General features: G+C 37.3%; 1 protein-coding gene across 1 annotated transcript; it reads right to left on the reverse strand.

Moving 5' to 3' along the window:
- Positions 1-252: 252 nt before the first annotated feature.
- On the reverse strand, positions 253-18406 carry bmp3 (bone morphogenetic protein 3). The gene is made up of 3 exons (XM_020531082.2): positions 17795-18406; positions 5221-6125; positions 253-3667 (listed from the first exon to the last, which is right to left on the reverse strand). Exons 1-3 carry the CDS (start codon positions 18081-18083, stop codon positions 3476-3478), a joined length of 1386 nt encoding a protein of 461 aa, XP_020386671.1. The 5' UTR covers positions 18084-18406; the 3' UTR covers positions 253-3475.
- Positions 18407-18727: the final 321 nt, after the last annotated feature.

Raw genomic sequence — 18727 nt, forward strand, 5'->3', positions numbered from 1 at the left:
TCACAATCATGTGCACATTGTGTTTTATCTGAGTGAGTCAGTGCCTCCAGAAGGAGATAAAATTGTAAATAGGAAATTTCCTTTCAGAACACTTAGAGAAATAAAATAAACTGAATAAGCAATAACAATTGGCTGTAGAGAATACAGCTTTAACAGAAATAACCACAAAAAGAAAGAAAATAAGTAAGATTTATAAACCATATCTCAAATGGTCAGGATTTAGTTCTGACAAAAAATAACAAGGAAATAATGGTGATTTTGTTAGTTACATAACTAAATTTATTCATTTCCAAAGATTGTGAGGAAGGTTTCCATTAATGCAGTAAAACACTATTGAACAAGAAAGCTAAGACATCAGTAGTGACAAGTGCCCTTCACAGTTTCATTTCAGATGCTTTGTAGTGTTCAGGAAACTAAAGCTCATACTATTACTGTTTTTAATAAACATTCCTGCAACCAAATGGTGAAACTGCGCAAAGAAAAGGGGAGAAAACTGCAGCCAAACATAAAATAAATTAGAAAAGCATTTCAACAGGGTTTCTTACCATATACAAATATGTACTATTTTAAAACATATTGTACAATATTTTATCTCAACTAAATGTTTACAGATAGCTCTTTACAAATGAGTGAAATTTTGATTTTTGAAAAATCTGCTGCAGTCAAATCAAAGTAACACACTAACCAAAACACACACAATTTGAAAATATATTGTCATATATGTTCATAGACATACAAATGCACTTAAAACAATACAAAGCCATTTAATTTCATCCATCCTTAAATATCATTCTTATGGACAAAGTTTATGTTGGAAATATTATTAATTGTATAATGTTTTGATAATCAAATTATAATTAATCAAATTATAATATTTGAATTGAGCGGCAAATTTGCTTTTGAAAACAGAATGAAACACAGGCAAGTTGCTTCACAGATGTTGGTGTATTATAACATATATATTTTTAAAATTTATCACAGAAAAGCATGCAATTTTACTTACACTAGTTTAATGGAGTATAAACTATTCAACTCTGATGGAGAGAAAATGGGAAATATTCATTCAATTAGCCTGTGTTTCAATTGGCAATTGATTTTGGCAGTTTAATAAACATCCACTTTTGTAACAAATCTATGATAGAATTATATACAAAACAAGCTTTAAAATTAATCAACGTACCTACTTAAATAGCGAAAATATATTTGAATTTTTAAAAATGACTGAAAAATTACATGGATGATTACTTCTTCTGAAATGAATATAAAATAATTTCCTCTAACAAAATGTTTGATTATTGCATATACATACAAAGAAATAAAGATTTTCTTTACTGTTATAAAGTGGTGAAAGCGGTTGCCACTGGATCTAGAACTTGTCTTTGGGCACGACATAAGGATAAACTACCAACAGGCAGTACGTATGGTTAGCATAAAAATAATGTTGAAAAATAAAAAGAAAGAGAATACTTTTACTCAACTATATGAACACTCATTAAAATATCAATATTGTTAGGCACTATCCTCAACCATCAATGTTCATAACTTTAATTCCACTTGATTTCAGATCCATACAAGAGGATTTAGCCAGACCTCCCAAGTCTGTGGAGACCAATGTCATGCATGGTATTTGAACTGTTTCAGCCTGAAGGAAGTTTAGTTCCAAATAAAGTCTGGATAACTTCTTCTTTCTCCATCAAATATTTGGAGTGACAAGTGGAATACAATAATTTTAATTTGAATCCTAATCATTCGCACACTTAGGTTGATTATCAATACATTTTATCTTTACATGGAAGAGACAAATGGCATAAGACTTTGGTTTAACGTAAAGGTGGAACTCAAGTTCAGCGAAAATAAAATACAAGGTGATATAAGCTATATATTATCATTGATGGTAATGTTTGCAGCAAAAATGTAGACGCTGCCCATTTTAGGAATATTAATGTATTTTTTACATATGGAAAATGGACGTTCTGGTGATCTAGATAGTGTTGACTTGCATCATATGTGATGACAAATATTTATAAACTATACCAGAGGCTAAATTTAACCCACATATAATTTTTTAAGCATTTTCAATCTCATTTTAATGATTAAATAGATGTTTTCTATTCTTTAAGAACATATATATAGGTATGACATTTCACAAATGACTTCCTTTCCATTGAAAAGTATATTATTCAAACAAAGCAGCATATATTAAGCATAATTAATGAAGGACAGAGTTTGCCTTTCTAATCTCTAATTGGAGCCTACTCCAATCTGTTTAGTCTGAATAAGGTGTAAATTGTAGAAGATTGTATCAACTAATAGTTAAAACAAAATTAAAACTCTAGGTTATGTTGAAAAATAGAACGAATTGAACTAAATATGCAGATTTGATTTGAGGAACAACTAATTGGCTAATTTTGGACCCGATTAAATTTAATACTTTGCTCGAAAGTATCCTGTAATGAATAGGACAGCCTATTGGCAGCATTTAGTGAGAGGAGAATTATTGCAGATGTGATATTCTTACATATCTCTGATTGTTAATTGATTTGGCATTGAGTAAGGCAATTCAGAAGGCAGGAGAAGTGTAGCATCTCTATTTGTCTGTTACTAATTGACGACAATTTTGGCTACCCTAATTTGATTCCTAGAGCTAATAAAACTCTGCTTCCAGCAGTTTTGACAGAGTTGTTTCATTTGGCCATTTGGGCCTGGAATGGATATTTCTGAATCATTGCAATTCTGATAATTACTGGAGCTCCCTGATTTGTTTTAGCTATATCGGATTTGTACTTAGCAATTTAGCAAACATTCTGTAACTCTGTCTGCTTGAAGTGAACTTTTTGAAATCATGCAACAGCTTCACAAATATTTTGCATTAAAATGCACTCACTAATATTAAATTAAAAATTGTGCTCTGAATATGTGGCTTACTGTTGTAGTATTTAACAATTTTTTTTATTTCTCAACTAAAACATTTGCATTGATTTATATAGCTGATTTACATTTTGAATTACTAAATTATTTAAAAGAGTACTGCAATAAAATTCAAAGAATAAAATAAATTGCCCATGACACTCTGTAATTAGCTGGGTGGAAGAGTTGGAATTGAAGGAAGGGGGACATACATCATAAACTGCCAGGAAACACAATATCTTTAGAAGTGCAATGGTAAGTTGTATGAAGGAGTCTTTAAGTACTTAAAAAGAAATTTACAATAAACACAGTTTTATCTCAGAATTCTGAATTCCAGACACAAATGGTCTTCTGCCTTAATTTGTTGTTGGTTCAGAAAGTTGCACTTTTAATGCAGGTGAATGGGTTTGTAAATAAAACGATAAATTATCTTTTATTTCCTTTCATCTGAAGGCACCATTCAGTTTTCATTTGTTGGAAGACTTCCTTTTGATGTTCAGAATGAAAAAGAACAGAAAACAAAATATCAGCAGTGCAAACCCAGAACCAATGAGCATGCCCTGTGGGGTTATCTGCAAGCACATGACTCCACTTTCATGTTTGGGTAGACCTTCAGCACAATATTCTTGTTTTCATCGACAAAGAGGATGCTTAATGATGACATTTTCTCAGGTACGCAGCATGGTTCGGGAATCCCTGGAACTACGCCCACTGCTCTCACTATACTTTGAATCGTAGCATGGTTTGAAGGCCTTAATGACTAAAAGAAAAAGGAAAAAAAATTACAGAGACACATTTTAAATGTTTTAGGCTTCCATTTTTCTTATGGGTGACATCTTGTGATTAAAATACACATTGTGTTCTGGCTCTTAAATCTCTATCATTTTGGAAGGTAAATGGATGTCAGATACAGATTATTCATGATCTAATTGAATAGTTGAACAGATTCAATGAGTTGAATGTCGCACTCCATATTCTTATTAACAAAATCCTTTTACAGATTCAGGATTCAGATTTGTCAAGACAAACTCCTTGTGCTAGAAGTTCACAGGTTTTACAAGATAAATGAAATAAAGAAAACCCCTTAAATTTTTAATTTGTACTATAGAACATTTAACACAATTTTTCAACATCTACAAACAATTTGATGAAAATATGCAGCTTAATGCTGGCAATATTGTCTCTCAAATGCTAACTAAATTTTATTCTGTCACTTTTCCTGTCACCTGATGTAAAGTAGCAGGCCAATGCCTGCATTAAAATAGCAGGATCGTGAATTTGATGAAAATAGATCAAACATTTCATTACACCTCTGAAGGAGCGACTGGTCATCTTCATCCACAGACATCTATTAAGGGCAAATCTGTGTAGCTCATCAGATGATTACAAAATGCCATTGGCAAATGCTCTTAACACATGCCATGTTCAAATGCAACAACATCTGGATAATATCCAAGCTTGGGCTGACAAATTGCAAGTAAATTCACGCTATACTAATGCCAGAAAATGCCCATCTCCATTAAGAGACTATTTAACCACCGCCCTTCAACATTCAATGTGTCACCATCATTAAATCACCCACTATTAACATCTTGGGGTTTACCATTGACTAGAAGCTCATTGGACATGTCATACGGATGCAAGAGCAGGACAGAGGGTAGGAATAGAGCAGCAAGTAACTGACCTCCTGACTCCTCAATGCCTGTCCACCATTTACAAGGCACAAGCCAGGAGTGTGTTGGAATACTTCCCACTTGCCTGGATGGGTGCAGCTCTAACAACACTCAAGAAGCTTGACACCATCCAAGACAAAACAGCCCATTTGATTGGCACTATACCCACAAGCATCCACTCCCTCCACTGTCAATGCTCAGTAGCAGCAGTGAGTAATCTACAAGATGCATTGTAGAAATTCACCAAAGATCATTAGACGGCACCTTCCAAACCTATGACCACTTCCATCCAGAAGGACAAGGACAGCAGATACATGGGAAAACCATCACCTGTGAGTTCCCCTCCAAGCCGCTCACCATCCTGATTTGGAAATGTATCACTGTCCATTCAACGTCACTTCATCAAAATCCTGAAATTCCCTCCCTCAGGACATTTGTGTCAAACTACAGCACATGAACTGCAATGGTTCAAGAAGGAAGTTCACAACCACCTTCCTGAGGGCAAATAGGGATGGGCAATAAATATTGGCCCAGGCAGTGAATCCCAAGCCCCATGAGTATATAAAGAAATTGCTGGGGAATAGGCTCTCTACCAGATTCAAATGATGTGAGTGAAAATATTTTTAAAAAAAGCACCTACCTTGAGCATTGGGAACTGGCAGGCACCTGCACAATAATAGGCATCAAAAGACTTGGGAGAGATTATCCACTCACTCCATCCAATGTCTGCAAAATCCACTTTCAGGTAACGGCGAGCACAGTTTCTGGGTTCATTCCACTGTCTCCGTCTTGCCTTTCTTAATGTTTGTTCATCATACTGAAGAGTCTGTGATTTCTGTCTGTTACCCTTCCTCTGCTTTGACTTCCTCTCCCTGTCTGCTGGCCGAGGATGTAGCTTTTTATATGGCCTTCTTGTCTCCCATGCAGTAGCTTCATTGTACTGGTATTCTGCACCAGGTAATTCGTTGTTGTGCAGGGGCATGAGTAAGTTAGTTGACCGTTTCCTTCTTACTTCAGATGTCCTGTTTGCAGTATTGGTTCTAAAACCCTGCACTTTGGTGACAAATGATCCCTGGCGTCTTTGAAGAGTGCTCACCGCAGTATCCAGTTCTGAAATTGCAGAGTCATTTGCATACACCAAGATATAAGGCGAATGCTTTGAAAGTAACTGTTTCCAGAAGGTTGGAACAGAAGGCATGATCTCAATTCCAATCAAAAGGTCATCATTTGACTTCAGACTGTTAATCACTCGTGTGATGTCTTTCCACTGCCAAGACAGAGAGTCTCGATAAAAAGTGGACGCATTTAGCACATTATGACTCAGAATTCTGGGGATATTGTTAGCAGTGGTAAAAGCCCAAACTGAAAGATCAAAGTTGATTCGTTTTCTGTGTAATCGATGACTGCAGCCCTTGGAGTACGGGCAATTATTGCTATTGTTTACAAGATCAGCTATATAATAATGCAAGGTAGCAGACAAAATGTCTTCAGATTTTGTCAGAGAAGTCAGATTAAAAGTGTGCAGTTGCTTGTCTCCAATCCACCCTATAATAACAAAACAATAAGAGATTGAACATCCATCAGTGTCAAAACTGGCACACAGTAATATTGCAGCATCACGTCAATTATTAAAATTAACTGCTCACTTCATACCAGTTTATTTTATGTCATGCTTGCATAATATCCTTCTGTTTCATAAGAAATGTTATTCCATTGAAGTAGATTAATTGACAAAAATCTATTCACAAATGACAAATTAAGCCATTACTCTTTTGACTTGATGATGAGGCATTATCAACTTAAGTTCTAAAAGTTACATGAAATCAAAATTCTTTTCAAATATTGTATTCTTCTGAAGGTATACATTTGAATAATAAGGGTTACTCACAGCATAAGGGTGATCAGGGTTCCAAACAGTGGTACTGAATGTTACTTCTCATTTTAATATTTTAAAATAGTCAATAGTGTTAAACATGCAGAAGAGTTGAGAGCTGCAAATATTACGAAGGTTGTATTATTGACCAAACCTACATTTCGTCCATTTAATAACTGTTTCTATCACTAGAAGCAATTTTTACTTCTGAATCAGAATACTGAAGGCTGAAGTCAACGATTTGACATTTGTTGGTAATGTGGCCACGATGGTCAACCAAAAATAAAAGCTCGGTAATATTAATAGTTCATTCACATGCAGTCCACCCATTCGAAGCAAATGACTTTTGGGCCACTTGTTTCACAGCCTAAAGGTAAATCTGGGAGGGTCCGGAAGGAGGGTAGAGTGGCAACACTACAGGATGAACAGAACATTATGGAAACAGGGTATCACTTTTGCTCACTGTGGCTTCACAACAGCATTTTTAAAATTTAGATTTTCAATTAAAACTTAACATATAACATGGCACATAAGTTAACCTTTGAAACCTCCATAAATCCTATCAAAAGCAGCTTCAGTTTGTACTCTCAGAATACAATGTGAGGTGGCAATGTGGGTGTAGATGGTCACTATTTTGAGAAAAAGCCATAACACTGGTAATTAAAAGATAATGTTTCATGATTTATTCAATGAATTAAATATAAAGAAACATTTAATCACAACGTGTTTTAAAACTGCCAAATTAATTGTCTTATCTGACACAAAGTGTACATGATATTCATTCTGAATCATTTTGACTGTAGTATCAACATAAGGATCCCATTTTGGATCAGATGTGGTTCTTCACTTTCAGAATCTTCCCTGCACAATAAATCAGCTTCCTCTCTATCCATGAACTGGATAATACACATTTTTTGTACAATCTGATGACACTCTGTGCACTATTGGCATCACACGATTTGATAATTAAAAATATCAAGCAAAACAGAATGCATATTTTGACATTTTTGAAGATCTTCTCTATTGACCATCCAATTATCCTATTTAGTGTGAACATGATCCTTCAAAGATTTTTTGAGGCCATATTCAAAAGTTGAACCATGAACATTTGACTCCACCAGTATAACTGCAAAATGTGAGTGTTATTGCTTTGAAGATGCCTCTTCATCTCACAGTTGATATGGGACCTAAATGTATCCCTCACTCATAAATGCATTTTTTATGTAGACTACCAGGGCACCTACTCCACACATTATCAATCTAAAACCTCACTTCACCCACATCCATCCAAAGTATAGCATTTTGTTGCTAAAAAGAAGGATCAAATTATGAGCCAAGTACATGATTTTTGACATTATCGAAGTGGGGTTGTCTTATACTCTATTTGTGATTGTGGCTGCCTAGCAGCAAAAGTCTTCCCCATGCAACTGGAGATAATTTTCATAGCTTAAACAGTCTTGAAATTTCCACCAGCATATGACGTGTGCCTTTCACTTGCTTAAGGTGGCTGTCCAGGGAGTGGGCCCAAAGAATATAGTGGAATCCAGAAGGCCCATACGGATTGGATAAAGACACTCTTGCTGCTAACTTGGTCATTCTTACGCCTGGTGTGCAACATATATTGGAGTTCGGTGTACAATTTCAGATGACATTCCAATATAGTTCAGATACATTTCAGTTGAAATGTTTAGCTGAGGTTCAGTCTGTCTGATTTGGTGCTTCAGATGGGTGTTCATGATTCTATTTAAACCAGAACAGGAAAGTCTCCTGGTGATATTGTTGATCTTTCCCTCATTCAACTTATTCAGAAATGGATGAACTATTTATCACTGTTGGTGGAAACCTGAATGCTGTATGCAGAATAGTTGAAACGCATAATGAATGCCTTGAGTCATTTCTGAAAGATAAAATGAATAGAGACTGTCTGTGTGGAGTTTGCACATTCTCCCTGTGTCTGCGTGGGTTTCCTTTGGGTTCCCCAGTTTTCTCCCACAGTCCAAAGATTCTCATGCTAGTTGGATTGGTCATGCTAAATTGCCCGTAGTGTTCAGGGATGTGTAGATTAAGTGGGTTATGGGGGGATGGGTCTGGGTGGGGTGCTCTGAGGGTCGGCGTGGACTTATTGGGCCGAAGGGCCTGTTTCCACACTGTAAGGAGTCTATGATTTCTGATCTCACTTTTACAACTGAGAAGCTGCATTTCTCCTTCTGCTCACACGAGATGGCGCTATTGAGCTGTTAACAATGAACTGGTAATGTTACCATTGAATGCAAATTCAGTCGGGTCAGGAGCTACCAGTTACCAACAATGATTAACTAAATTATAGATTTATTTACCCTGTAATAAAGTTGAAAGTTGCTTAACCAGAGAAATATGTTAAGAGATAAACAAAAAGACCTTGGATCAAGCAAACTGACATTTTAAAAAGTATACTATCAAATTCTTGCGGAATGCTGTAACATACGGAACTTAGATAAAAACTATTCTCAGAAACATTTATAATTAAACTGATAGTTTTGGTGACAGCGAGAGTTTCTGTCCCCTCTTGTGTCCAGATAGGAAACAAATGGCAGCTTCTCAGTTATAAAGGCTTCCTCCTTTCGATGTTTATATGATGATTCATTGTATCTTTCAGGAATACGTTATTGACAATGAAGCACTTTAAAATTCAATGACTAATACTATGTAATCAATATTTTTGCTATAAAATTTTCAAAGCAGTTTAACAGCCCTGGAAAATAATTTTCAGCCCAGTCAATGGGAATTTGACCCATTGGAATAGTCATCCCACCGATCCTGTCCTACTTTCCAGGATCTGAGTTATGTGCATAGATTGGTCTGGCACTTGCATCATTTAAGCAGCCGTGTCAACTTAAATGTGGAGGGGATTGACAGTCCAGTTTTACCATTTCACTAAAGCAAGAGCTCAGCCAGCTTAAAACTGTGAAATATTACTCCAAGTCACCAATTTCCAGAGGCTGGTTTTCTTTTTGTCCTATGTGCAATATCCTTTTCAGTTGCATCTCCATCAAAATCAGATTCTGACACGTATATTATCAGAAATCTGGCCTGTAGTTGTGGCCAAGTGATTTAGGTAATTACATTTGAGTGTCCCTGCACAAGTTGCTGACAATCTTGGTGGGAGGGGGCATGTGGAGTTCTTGTGGTGCACTGGTAGTACCCCTACCTCTGGGGCAGAAGGTCCAGGTTCAAGAAATACCCCAGACCTGGAGGTCACAGAATTAAAACGGTTCCTGCACCAGCTCTTCAAATGAAGATCATTTGATCAGTCTCCTGCTTTTCACCCCATGCCCTTGCACACTGTTTCTATTCAAATAATCATCCAATCCCCACCTCACTTTAAGGCAGTGCATTTCATAAAAGTGAAGAAGTTTATTTTGCACATCACATTTGCTCCTTTGCAATCACTTTAAATCTATGCCGTCCAGTTCTAGTTTCTTTTACCAGTGGGAACAATTTATCTCTACCCACCCTATCCAGCTCACTCATGATTTTGAAAATCTCTATCAGGTCTCTTCTCAGCCTTCTTCTCTCCAAGGAGAACAGTCCCAATTTCTTTGCCCTATCCTCATACCTGAAGTTCCTCATGCCTGTAACCATTCTTGTAAATCACTTTTGCACTCTCTCCAATGTGTTCACATTCTTCCTGAAGGTTCTGAAGAAGATTCATACCAGACTTGAAATATTAACTCTGTTTCTCTCTTGATAGATGCTGCCAGACTTGCTGAGTTTCTCCAGCATTCTCCGGGCTTGTTAGTGCCTTGCATAAACTCCAGATAAATGTCTTGCTCTTGCTTTCTATACCCTTCTAAAAGAATAGAGTATGCTAGGCTTTATTATGAACTGCTTTAAACTGTTCTGCCACCTTCAATGACTTGTGTGCACATGCACCCAGATCCCTCTGCTCCAGCAGCCCTTTTAGAGTCCTTCCATTTTATACTGGCTCTCTACGTTTTTCTCATCAAAATAAAACACCCTCTCTTCCCACATTGAACTTTATCTGTTACCTACCACCTAGTCAACCAACTTATTTATGTCCTTTTGAAGTTTTACATTATATTTGTTCTTAATTATATTAGCATCGCTGGTTAGGCTAGAATTTATTGTCCATCCTTAGTTGCCCTTGAGCAGGTGGTAATAAGACACTTTTTGAACTGTTTTGAACTGTTGAGGTATACCCACGACATAATGGTTGAGAGTGTGATTTGGAATCTTGACCCTGGAACAATTAAAGGACGTTGACAAATCTCTAAGTCAGGATGATGTGTGGCATGGAGTGGAACCTGCAGGAAATGATGTTTCAATGAAGCTGTTGCTCTTATGCTTTGAGACAGTGGGGATCAGAGGTTTGGAAGATACTGGCAAAGGAACTTTGGTGAATGCATATTATAGATAAGCATGTCTGTCACTCTGTGTTGCTAGTGTAAGGAATTAATATTTAAGATGGTTGCTGGGGTTCCGGATGAGGTTGGCTACTTTGTCCTTGTTGGTGTTGAGTTTCTGTTCATTGTTGGAGCTGCAATGATCAAGTATTCCAGCAAAGGCCTGATTTGTATCTTGTAGAAGGCAAACAGGCTTTGAGGAGTCAGAAAGACACGGCTAGTTTTTGTTGATCGTCCATGCTCCAACCTGTTCTTGTGGTCACAGTATTCATAGACGTGATAATGTTTAGCCTTTAGTCAATAGTAATGCCCAAGATGTTGGTAGTGAGGGAGATCAGTGATGGTAATGTCATTGTATGAAAAGAGATGATTAGATTTTCTCAGTTTGGTGATGGTCATTGTGAGGATTTGCGTCTAGCGCACTACCATGGTATATCTACAGAGATATCCTGGGATTGAGATGATCGACCACCAAAAAACACAACCATCTTCTTTTCTGCTAAGTGTGACTTCAACTAGCAGAGATTGTTCCCCCCATTACCATCAATTGCAGTTTTGTTGGGACTCCTTCACGTCATACCTTGTCAAAAATTGCCTTGATTTCAATGTATCTATGGTAATGCTGAAAGCTTCAGGTTTTGTCCCACTGTCTATTTCATTTACCCTAAACATAATGCACAAAGTATATCCAATCTATTGGATTCAGGTTTTTGATGCATTTTCATATATACATATATACATGCTGAAATGTATGGAATTAAATTTCAAATTAGTTAGACTACATATAGCAATAAACAATTGATAAATCAATTTCATAAACACCATTGAGATCAGCACTTGCCTTATAGTACAGTTGAGATCATTTTTATATGGTAGGCCAAAGATTATTCAAATTTGCTTTAATAGTACGTAAAATACAGAAAAAAGATCTAAAATTCCATTTCTAGTTCATCTCCTTTCCCAAATAAAAAGGCTGTAATCAAGATTTTATCTTAAAGGATTTTTTTTTTCAATTTTAAGATATCGTCCCGGAGAATATACCATTGCTGGTAACAATTTAGTTTTGATTATGCTGTTTCTGGTCATAAAATATGAGGTGTATTCTTTCTAACCTCACTCCCAATATGGGGAATGATGAGGTAGTATTATAGGTTGAAACTAGTTAGAGGACAAATTCCACGTCCTGCCTTCACCTAGTATGGTTCCATATCTGGAAAGTAGTATTCATAATCCATGCTGTGTAATTTACTTCCTGGAGTAGAGACACTGGAACTTATAAGGGTACCAACAATAAATCAGAAACATCCAATGTCATAATGCATGATGAGGCAATCCTAGTTCAACCTATGATAGGTATCACTCTTTGACCTTCTGCTTACAAGACACAGGGTTCCAGGTGATCAATCTAGGATAGACTTCCACTGACAGAAGTAGAATGTGAAACTTCAGTACAGGTTTGAGATTATGCAGAATACTAAAATAGCCCTCATGTTTTTTTCTGGAATAGAATAAAAGTTTAGCTTAGTGTTTAGTTATTTGGGTAACAATGTTATAATCACAATTGTGCAGGTTAACAACAACATTTAATATTACAATAAAATTACATTGAAACATACTGTCATAGCACTGAAACAAACAATTCAATCCATTAAACACAAAACATTTAATCTATGCCAATGCTTTTCTTTACCTTTTTCTCTCTCTTCATCTAAATTTACTCTCCTTTCTTCTCACAACTCATACATTCCTCTTTCTCAAGCGTTTTACATCTCGTTCTTGGGATTTCAACCAGGGTGGCACTGCAGTCTTAATCATGCATTTCTAGTTTCCCATGAAATATTAAGAGACAATTACAGAATATACATTCAGTCCCATGTAACCATCACTTCCATGTCATCCCCACCATATTTGCTCTATATGAGTAAGGGAATAACAACTTCGCTTTTCCTTGTTTATAGAACGATAAATGTTTGATCATGAGGTAGTTAGTTCACTGTAAAGGTTCTGATGACGTTTACTCAGTTACACATGTTTCATCCTGAATTATTGGTGAGGATTTTCCCAGCACAAAGTATGTGACCTGACATCGAGACCAATATGGGTCCCAAGCTTGCATGGGCAGTAGTGGTGCCATGGTGGCTGATTAAGAGGACACAATCAGGCTGGCTCTCCATGCCACCAATCCAATTATAGTGCCAGTGGTTCTGCAGCCTCAGCAGTACCACCAAAATAGATCATCACTGCTCAATCTGTAAGGGAATGAGAGAGTGCCTCCATTTTGATCCACCTTTGAAGTGAAGGTGAAGAATCTGATACTGTACTACGGTCAGGCAGACAGACCTGAACGAATGGAGGGGGAGGCCTAACCCACCCCAGGGGGTAAAAACAGTGAACAAAACAGGTGATACTTGGAAATAAACATACTGGGCATGCACTTTGATGTCTCTCATACGATTTGGACCAGAATATCTCATTCTCCAGTCTTACCAGTTTTTCCTGCTGGCACAGAGCTTCTAGAAACCAATATACTACCAAGGGAATCTCCTGCTTTCATGAAGTTGCTGGCCTGCCAATGAGAAATGGGAACCATTTTGCCCATCATGGGAAAATGGTCATCAGTCATTCCTTTCATTGTGTAAACAAATTGCCCTAGTATTGTTAGAAAAATAGCCTGAGTTAGAACTGTTTTGGGGAGCCATCCCAATTGGGCTCACTGGCATTTTACTGGCACTTCCACCACCTCTTATCATGTCACTCATGGGCCTGGTTAAATATCAACCATTGAATTACTATCTTGTGATTCACTGTACATGGTTTATCATCCTTCATATGTTAAATATAATCACAATTTAATTCAGGTTATATAATGTCATCATCTCCGTATCTGTCAGGCAATGTGTGAAGTATAAATATAGTTACACCCAAGTACAGTGAAGCTTGTTCGCATGCACCTCAGAGTTACACAAATTCTTGTTGAATGTGAGTCTTGACTTCTTCTTCTAATTCTGATAATGCTATGTCCAGGTATTCCTACTACATTCATGTTTCATTATAGATAACAGTTTCTAAGTTTCTGCCACTGGAAATACAACAAATCAGATTTGGAGATAAACATTGTGTGAGACCAGCTGACTTACAGATAGATCAACATTGATGACAGACAGAGCTTTTTCACTATTAAATACGAGTTAACCTTCTCAAAAAAAAGTTCACAATTCACTATAATTGACATTAGCAAAGTTTTACAAAATGGAGGGATTCTGAACTTCTGGGAATTTCGGTTTTTATAGTTCAGATGCAATCTGAGTATGAAGGACATTCAAAAAAGAACTATCGTGATATGCTCGATTGAGAGAGATTACTTTCTAAGAAAAATACAGCTGCAAAACAATTAGGTGTTCAGATATCAAAAGATTGCATGACATAAAATGACTAATTGATGCACTGAACTAAAGTTCACCTTGAAGTAGTGATTAAAGTTGAAGGAGTAGAAAAAACTAAATTGCAAAAGATGGTCAAATGATGTAGAATATCATTTATGGTCTTATAGCCTCTCTATTCTAAAGATGTTCAGATGATTCGGATCTTTGTAAGCATCATTAAAGGGACAAAAAAATTCAACAATCATAAGAACCTGAAGATTGTTTCTCTCAAAAGCAAAAGATATGATTTGTATCAATGATGCATATTAATTTAGCAATATCCAGGTCCAAATGGATGTTCTATTTTTAATTAAAATTTAAAAATAACACATTAAAATGATGACAAGTTGAAATTGTTGAATTTATGCAGTCTTGGAGGAATGACAACACAAAACAAATTATAGATTTTTATTGTTATCTGTATATTTAAATTTGTTGTCATTTAAAATTCTTGGAGTTTGTTGTCTTGAAATAAGTAATATAAAAAGATTATGTCAAAATGTCATTAACTAAAAATGACAGCAGCAAGTGAGCGACACAGTATGCTAACCAGAGGATCATAAACCACTTGTACAAGGCATTGGCTATTATTGTGTTTAATGCATGGGCCATGGGTTCACCAATTTAAATGAACATAACAATGACAGAATAAAATAAAAAGGCAGTATTTAAAGTGCTGTTGTCTCTCCATCTCTTTAGATCATCACATACATTGATAATTCATTCTCAGGTACCCAGAAGCAGATTTAGACAGAATTTATGTGAAATGAATGGTTCTCTTTATTTCCTTTCATTTTAAATAGCTCACAGAGATTATAAGCCACTTTGTAGCAAACTCTAAAGTTGTAGTGCAAAGGTGTCAACCAATTCCTGACACTTTACAGTGCTAAACAATGCCTGTGCAATGGTTCACTTATGTCCTTTAGGGAAGGAAACTGCCATCCATACCTGGTCTGACCTACATGTGACTCCAGACCCACAGCAATGTGGTTGACATTTAACTGCCCTCTGGACAATTAAGGATGGGCAATAAATGCTGGCCTAGCCAGTGACACCCTCATTCTGTGAATGATTTTTTAAAAAAAGTTGATTATCCACTCTTTGGATTGAATAGTTGTGCAGTAAGAGTTAACCCATTGCATGGCAAAACAGACAGGAGCACTGGAATCTGAGTGGACTTTAGCCTTTGAGATCAGGCAGGTAGATCGTAACAATGAAAAAATGCTGGAAATGATAGCAAGTCAGGCAGTATTACTGGAGAGAGGGCGAGCTAACATTGAGTCTAGATGACTCTTCACCAGAGCTGCTGCCTGACCTGCTGTGATTTCCAGTATGTTTTGTTTTCAGCACAGATTCCAGCATCTCCAGTAATTTGCTCCTAGATTCTAATTATGTTTCTGGCCTTATGTGTTCAAATCTTATGTAAATTACTTTTTTTTTCAAAAGATTCAACATCAATATGCTGTTCTAGTTTAAATCAGTTAATAATAAATCAGATAACCAATATTGCATAATCCCACAAATTAATTTGGATATAGTATTTATCACATATATTAAATTCTTCTAAAGTAGACTAAAACAAGATGCCCTAACGAAACTCTTTATTTAATGTCATTTGTTGGAAACAAGCTGGAGGGCCAGGGTGAGTCAGAAAGGTAAGCAAGCAGCAATAGCATATAACACCCAAAATTAGACATGCCCCTTTTCTCCACAAGGCCTTGGTGTAACTTTAAAACTGTAATCTAATTTAGGATTCAAATACATATAAACTGCTTGAGTTTTGCTCTCATGGTTTATAATGGTATGGAAATCATTTATTTGATTACAGTTTTATAACTCTCTTCCAAGTATCCCATAATTTCAAATTAAATAATGATTTTGGGTGATATCATAAAGTATGAAAGCAAAAATTTAGAACTCAATTCAGGGCTTAAAAGCATGCCACATTTTCTTCAGGTGACAAATTTTAAAAAGAAAATGTTGTGAATATACTTTAGACAGGTCGTGCTATTAAGAATACAGGTCAAGAGAGTTCTCATCTCCATCATCATTTTGTGCTGCATTTTGAACCATCAGCCAAGTGAGGAGGCAAGACTTGGCCAGAGGTCTTCCTGCTACAGTATGTGTGATGCAGTCATTACAACTACAGGTATTAATACAGGGAGGGTACAATTTTGTCCAGGGTACAGATTGTCAGGTAGTCGAAGGGTTAACAACAACCAGAAAGACAAGGTACGTGGGAAGACCATCACCTGGAAGTCCCCGTCCAAGCCACTCATCATCCTGACTTAGAACATTAGCACCACTCCTGCAGCTTCACTGGGTCAAAATCTTGGAGTTCCCTCTCTGAAGGCATTAGCCCATGGACTGCAGTGGTTCAAGACGGCAGCTCAGCTCTACCTCAAACACATCTAGCGATGGGCAATAAATGCTGGCCCCACCAGCCTTGCCTACATCTGATGAATGATTTTTTAAAACAAAAAGACTTCCTTACCCTTCCTCATATATTAAGGACAATGATTTGCTTGGGGGTGTGGAGGGGAAAACCAGTTGACCGGATGGCGAAGATGTGTCTCAAAATAACACGACAGCACGGGTATCCGTTCTGGCTGCGGGCAAATTTGGAACTTACTTGCTCGCCCTGCCCTTGAGGTTGGAAGGCATTGGCAATCCATCACTGACAAAACCAAACCGCTCAAAATAAAAACGGGTCAAAGAAAGAGAAAACGGTTCAAGATAGAGCAGCCTCTGCACCGAGTTATCCCAAAGCGTTTGATTGATGTACTGATGGCTGTCACACTCACTAAATCTGAGCGCAAGATGAAAAATTCCCTTTTGGAGAATATGAGAGAAAAAAAACTAGAAAATTACGACGAAGTTTGCAGATTTTGGTTTGAGCTAACACTGTCTTAGTCTGTTTTGTTCTTGTCAGCTTAACTGGCTGCTGGGAATAATGCAAAGTGGAGCTTTTGAAAGGTTATTAATCTGTTTGTGGCACTGTTGCTTGAAATGTGTTGAAAAATGTTATGTAATTGATTACAAGATACAACTTGTCCAAGTCCTGAGCACAGTTTACCCGGTGCAACATCGAACAGTTTGATATGCGATTCGAGAAAAGGTGAGTAGATGAGCAGTGACAGTAGTAGGGTTGAAGTTACAACTGGTTATACTTAAGTTTTATTACTTAAATATGTTCATCAGTCCTTAGAAGATAACGGAATTGTTATTGTTTAGTTGCATGAAGAGAGGTCCTTCTCACAATCAATAATTTACAGAGTGAATACTGAAGACGGCAAAGGGACACCAACTTGTTTCTCTGGGTACTGAAGGTTAGAACCACTGTTTGGAATCCCTGAATAATAAATAAACCAGGTTAAAAATCTCCGGGGGTCAAGGCAAGAAGGCTTTCCTATAAAATCACAGACATACTAAATTACGCTCTTATCCATCAATACCCTCCCCCCCGCTCACCCCAAATATAACCTCTTTGCATCCCAATCATCCTCATACACTTACCCAAACTAGCTTTGTAACTGCGGACTGTGTTGCCATCCTTAAACCGGTAGCCAGCTTTGTTGTATTTGTCATAAAGCATCAGCATGTGCTCCGACAGCGTGTCCTGCCACAGGTCTGGTTCTGTGAAGCTGGGGCTTCCCTTCCGGTAGGAAGCGAAATCTCTTGAATTCTCTCCCAAACCACGAATTCTCCTAAGCCCGCGGAAATGATCCTTCAGCAGATCCGAGAAGCCCGCAGTCAAACAGCTCCATCCGACACACACAAACACCAGCGTGTGAAATTTGCCCATCCTCTTTTAAGAAAAAAAAGAGCCGAGAAACAGTTAAGTGGGGATTGATTGTCCTCAGAAAAGGAAGGAATAGTGTTTTTGGAAAACTTCCTAGACTTGTTGAAGCTTGCGTTGTTCGGAGCCGCTGCAGGTAGATTTTGAGGGTAGTTCTCTCAGCTCCTGGTATGTGTGTATGTGGAGCTCGGCTCACTGATGCCGTTAGCCTCTGATCGCTGTTTGTTGCTAGACCCGTCTGTCTGTTTCGGATTCGCCTGTTCTGTTCCTATCTGACTGCAAGCGCACAGTGTTATGTGTCCCAGCTCAGGGCAGAGCTTCAGTCTGGCCAATCAAACTGCTTCCCTGCCTTGAATCAAAGCAGACTTCAAAAAGCCAACTCCATCTCAGATTGTGACTTTATAAATTTTTACATAGTCCCAACTGATTGCCACGAGGTACAGCTCTTACATATAGCACTTTAACAGTTGGTTTGGAGTTTAATAGCAGGCGTTAACTTATGAGGGCCAGGAGATAGTTGAATAATTTTATTGTTGGATTGCGAGAAAGTGTTTCGTGCTCAACTCGCCTGCTCAGTCAGCTTTTTAAATTGTTATTTCTGAACAGCACTATCCCGATAGTGGGCAATCTGAAAGGATAGATATCTGCAT

Source organism: Rhincodon typus, chromosome 1 (genome assembly GCF_021869965.1).
Source record: "Rhincodon typus isolate 14 chromosome 1, sRhiTyp1.1, whole genome shotgun sequence".
NCBI lineage: Eukaryota > Metazoa > Chordata > Chondrichthyes > Orectolobiformes > Rhincodontidae > Rhincodon > Rhincodon typus.